Below are 4369 nucleotides of genomic sequence, written 5' to 3'. Positions count from 1 at the left end.
AAGATCTTGATTAGCCTGAGTAACGAGTGATGTCATATCGAGGAGGTTATTCTTCAAGTAATTATTATTCAAGGAGGTATTCTCCTGATGACAGTATGAGTGATTCTCCAATTAGTTATTCACCTAAACCACGAGATCGAGATAGAACGAATGAAAGAATGAATGAACGAGAATGGGACATGATAAGACACAACGAATGGAATGGATACTCACCACGAAGAGGAGTAAGACGAGATGATCCATACTTATCACCACGACGAGACATTCGAAGAGAAGAACCATATTTATCACCACGACGAGATATTCGAAGAGACGATCCATATTTATCACCACGAAGAGAAATGAGAAGAGACGATCCATACTTATCACCACGACGAGATATTCGAAGAGAAGATGAGTGTGGAATGTTTTCACCACGTAGTCGTTCTGAAATGAGATTTAGAGAGAAACGAAGAGAAGAAGAACAAGAAGCAGAAACATACTTTAATAGAAATAGAAGAAATGAATGGTTTATAAAACAATTTCATCCAATCAACTTAAGAGAAAGGAGAATGGCTAAACAACGACAAGTACAAGAGGCATATGATAGATTTATGAATAATATTACATTTCCGAATTATGGAGATGAGAAAAGTCTTCCTGACGATCCATATGATGGTAGAAGAGTTATGGTAATATCGGACCATGCTACGACAAGTGAAAGAATGAAAGAGATTGCACCACTTAAAGATCAAGTTGAAAAAGTTGTTATTGGAGATCCACGATATAGGAAGGTTAGTGTTGGGTTTGTTGTATATAAAACTAAAGAAGCAGCTGCACAAGCAAAAACAATGCAAAGTGAATCTGACCGAAGTCAATTAAGTTCTATTCGATCAAAAGAACCACAATTACGGTATGCACCAAGAGATTTTAATGAAAAAGAACGATTAGATAAAGACTGTGTACAATTAAATCAACTTATTGGACTAATGGACCAAATTAATGGAGTAAAAGGAAAAGCATTACAAGATACACCAGAATGGGAACATTGGAATATTAGAGAAAAGGTTGATGTTCAAATTACATATTTAAGAAAAGTACATTCGTTATGTTATTATTGTTTAATAGAATATGCAGATGAAGAAGAGTTATATAGAAGATGTACTATTCATTATAGAGAAAGTAGTATTATTAATCAAGACTCACATCTTCCTCCAAAGACAGTACATTGGTTTAAAAATTTTGATAATTATGAATATAGCTTTTATACATCTTTAAAAGAAGAAGATAAGGCATTGGCATCTGAGGCTCAAAAGAGAATTGTTTCTAAGCTGTTTAAAGAAGGAGTTTGTAATGTGTGTAATCAAAAAGTTGAAGATCCAGTTAAACATGCCTTCAATTGTCATTCAAGTAAAATTGATCCAGTTGACATTGATGAAATCAATGAACGATTTAAACGTAATTTCCTTTCAGATCCAAAAAAGAAAGCATTACCTAATTATTAGAAGAACATTAATTGTATCCTAAACACTTTAATAATTTAGTAAACAAGTCAGTCAAAGAATTATGGTTTACATAACGAAATTTTAGTAAAAGTAAAAAAAAAGAAAAAACATAACTGAAAAATCATAATATTTGAACGAACGATATGAAAAAACTTGAAATGATCATTGTGATCATGTGTTTCGTTTGTGTAATTGGAAGTGTGTATCAACAAGAAAATGATGTGAAAGATTATAGTTTTGATCGAAATGAAATGATGGATGACCTAGTTTCACTCAATGTTGCAGATGAAAATTCAGTTGATGAATTTGAATTGACAGACGACGTATATCTTAGTCCGTATCAACGAAATCGTTTAAGAAATATTCAAAGGATGCAAAGAAAAAGAAGAATTGCAAGAAGACAACTACAAGCAAAAATGAAAGCGGCAAAAAATAGACTGAGTAGACAAGCAAGAAGATTGTTTAGAAACGCTAAGAAAAAAGTTAGACGACAATTACAAAAACGAGGTTTAGAGCAATTCATGAATAAGAAAACTAGAATGATGAAGTTAAGAAGAAAAGCACGTAAAGTACTAAGAAAGAAACAACAACAAGCAAGTAATAAAAATAACAAATTCAATAATCAAAGAGCATCTACCAATATTCAACAATCATCAACTTCTTCAATAAAAAATAGTCAAAACCAACAACCAGCAAAACAGATAAAAAATAATAAGAACAATAAAAAAAATAATATAAAGAAACAAATTCAAAAGAAGAATAATAACAATAAACAAATTCAAAAGAAGAATAATAATAAAAAACAAGTTCAAAAGAAAAATAATAGTAATAACAATAAACAAGTTCAAAAGAAAAATATGAATGTTGGACTTACACAACAAGAAAAAAGAAATTATGCACAACAAGAATATTTAATGAGAAAGAAAGCATTTGATGCATTAAAACGAATTAGAATGCTTAGAAGAAATAAACGAATGACTATTATGCAACAAGCAGAATTAAGAAAACAAATGAGAATAAGACAAGAAATGTTATATCGAACAAAACAATTAATGATAAGAAAGAAAAGAATAGAAGCAAAAAGACGAAGTGAAATGATTAGAAAAAGAAGAATTGCATTACAAAAGAAAAGAAATGAAGAAAATAGAAGAAGAAGAGAAATGGAATTTAAAAAAAGAATTGCTATGAAAAAACAACAAGAATTAAAGAGAAGAAGAAGAATGGATATGATGAAAAAACGACAAGAAGCCTCTCGGTTATTTAGACAAAAGAAAATGCAACAACGAATCAAAAGAATGCAAGAAATGAGAGAATTAAGAAGAAGAAAAATGATGCGTATTATTCAAGCACGAAAAGCTGCTAGATTAAGAAGAGATAAACAAAGACAAGAACGAAGGAGAAGGTATTTAGCTATGGTTAGAAGTCGTGGTGTTGCACCAAATATTAAACAAATGTTTAACAATGCAAGAAGACAACGATTAGTTAAACAAGTCAAAGAAGAATTTAGTCGAAATATTGAAGAAAGACAATTAAGAGAGAGGATTGAGAGAGAAAAAGAACGACAAATACAAGAAATTAATCAATTAGATTTACTCAATAGAAGGAGTAAAGAAGAATTAAAAAGTATTGAAAATTCAGCACAAAAGAGTATTCAACAAATGAATGAAGAATTAAATAAATTAAGAAATGAAAAGAATCTTCAAGCCCAACAACAGATTGATGCTATCAAAATGTTAAGTGATAAAAAAAGAGTTAAATTTGTCAAAAACATTAATTCTTTAATGGACAAAACATTAGATCAAGAAAGGTTAAAAGTTGACCCTTTTGTTGTTTTAGAAAAAGGAAGTAAAGATATGGAATTAATTAGAGTGATGAGATTAAAAAATAAAATAATGAATCAACTTGATGCTATTCAAATCTAATTTGTTTTTCACTCTGGTTTTTATTTATCCTTTTATATTCACTTTATAAGCATTATACTAAAACAATGAAATTATATTGAATAAAAAAGATATGAAAACTTTTTATTTCCTTTTCATAATATTATTAACAATATTATAGTAAATTATATTATCTCTCCTTTTCAAGAATAGAAAAAACTTAATCCAATCAACTCTATGTCGAAGGACATTGTCATGGAAAGTGATAGTGAAAGAAACTCAATGAGTGAAGAAAATCTTTCTTATGACGAATTTGAACAAAAACCACTTAAATTAAGACCTTATGGAAATGCTGGTGTAAAAGGTGTAATTAACGACTATAAAGAAGCCAGAGAACATGCAGAGCAACGACTAAAAGAAAGAGTTGAAGAGACTAAGAGAATAATGAGAGGAGAATCTTCCAATAGTATTGTTCAAGAGAAATGTGAAGAAGAGGATCTTGATGAAATAGAGAAAGAATTGTTTGGAGAGGTGGTTAGTGCTCAGGTATTTAAAGAACGACAAAAACCAGAGGTATTAAAGAAGATAGTTAAAAGAAGATATGGAGATGTTCTTGAATTGGATGAGGAGGAATATGCTAATACAATAACTACATTAGAGGATGATGTCTTTGCAGTAATTCACATCTATACTACCTTTGTAAAAGACTGTACATTAATTAATAGAATGATGGAAGAATATGCACAGAAATATCCCTTCGTGTGTTTTGCCAAAATCACATGGGAAGATTCAAATAAACCATTTCCAGAAAAATCACTTCCTGGCTTATTAATTTATAAAGGAGATTGTATGGTCAAATCCTTATTTGGTTCTGAAGCATTACCATTCCTAAAAGATATCTTTCCTGGATTACTAAATTGAATAATGTTATGCTTTGGTTCAACACTAATAATTCTTATAACTTTTTGTTTTAACTTCTTAATATTACATACTCACTTCATACTT

The 4369-nt window shown here is 29.8% G+C and overlaps 3 protein-coding genes across 3 annotated transcripts; all 3 read left to right on the top strand.

Moving 5' to 3' along the window:
• Positions 1 to 29: 29 nt before the first annotated feature.
• On the top strand, positions 30 to 1484 carry ENU1_028060 (hypothetical protein; the record flags this gene model as incomplete). The annotated part of the gene is made up of 1 exon (XM_008857218.1): positions 30 to 1484. The coding sequence occupies one exon, from the start codon at positions 30 to 32 to the stop codon at positions 1482 to 1484; it is 1455 nt and encodes a 484-aa protein (XP_008855440.1).
• Positions 1485 to 1642: 158 nt separating this feature from the next.
• Positions 1643 to 3406, top strand: ENU1_028050 (hypothetical protein; the record flags this gene model as incomplete). Its single annotated transcript, XM_008857217.1, has 1 exon — positions 1643 to 3406. One exon carries the CDS (start codon positions 1643 to 1645, stop codon positions 3404 to 3406), a length of 1764 nt encoding a protein of 587 aa, XP_008855439.1.
• Positions 3407 to 3619: 213 nt separating this feature from the next.
• Positions 3620 to 4285, top strand: ENU1_028040 (phosducin family protein; the record flags this gene model as incomplete). Its single annotated transcript, XM_008857216.1, has 1 exon — positions 3620 to 4285. One exon carries the CDS (start codon positions 3620 to 3622, stop codon positions 4283 to 4285), a length of 666 nt encoding a protein of 221 aa, XP_008855438.1.
• Positions 4286 to 4369: the final 84 nt, after the last annotated feature.

This window comes from Entamoeba nuttalli (genome assembly GCF_000257125.1).
Source record: "Entamoeba nuttalli P19 unplaced genomic scaffold asmbl_2482, whole genome shotgun sequence".
NCBI lineage: Eukaryota > Evosea > Mastigamoebida > Endamoebidae > Entamoeba > Entamoeba nuttalli.
Note: the sequence above shows the minus strand (reverse complement) of the source record. Positions and strands in the feature narration are given on the sequence as shown.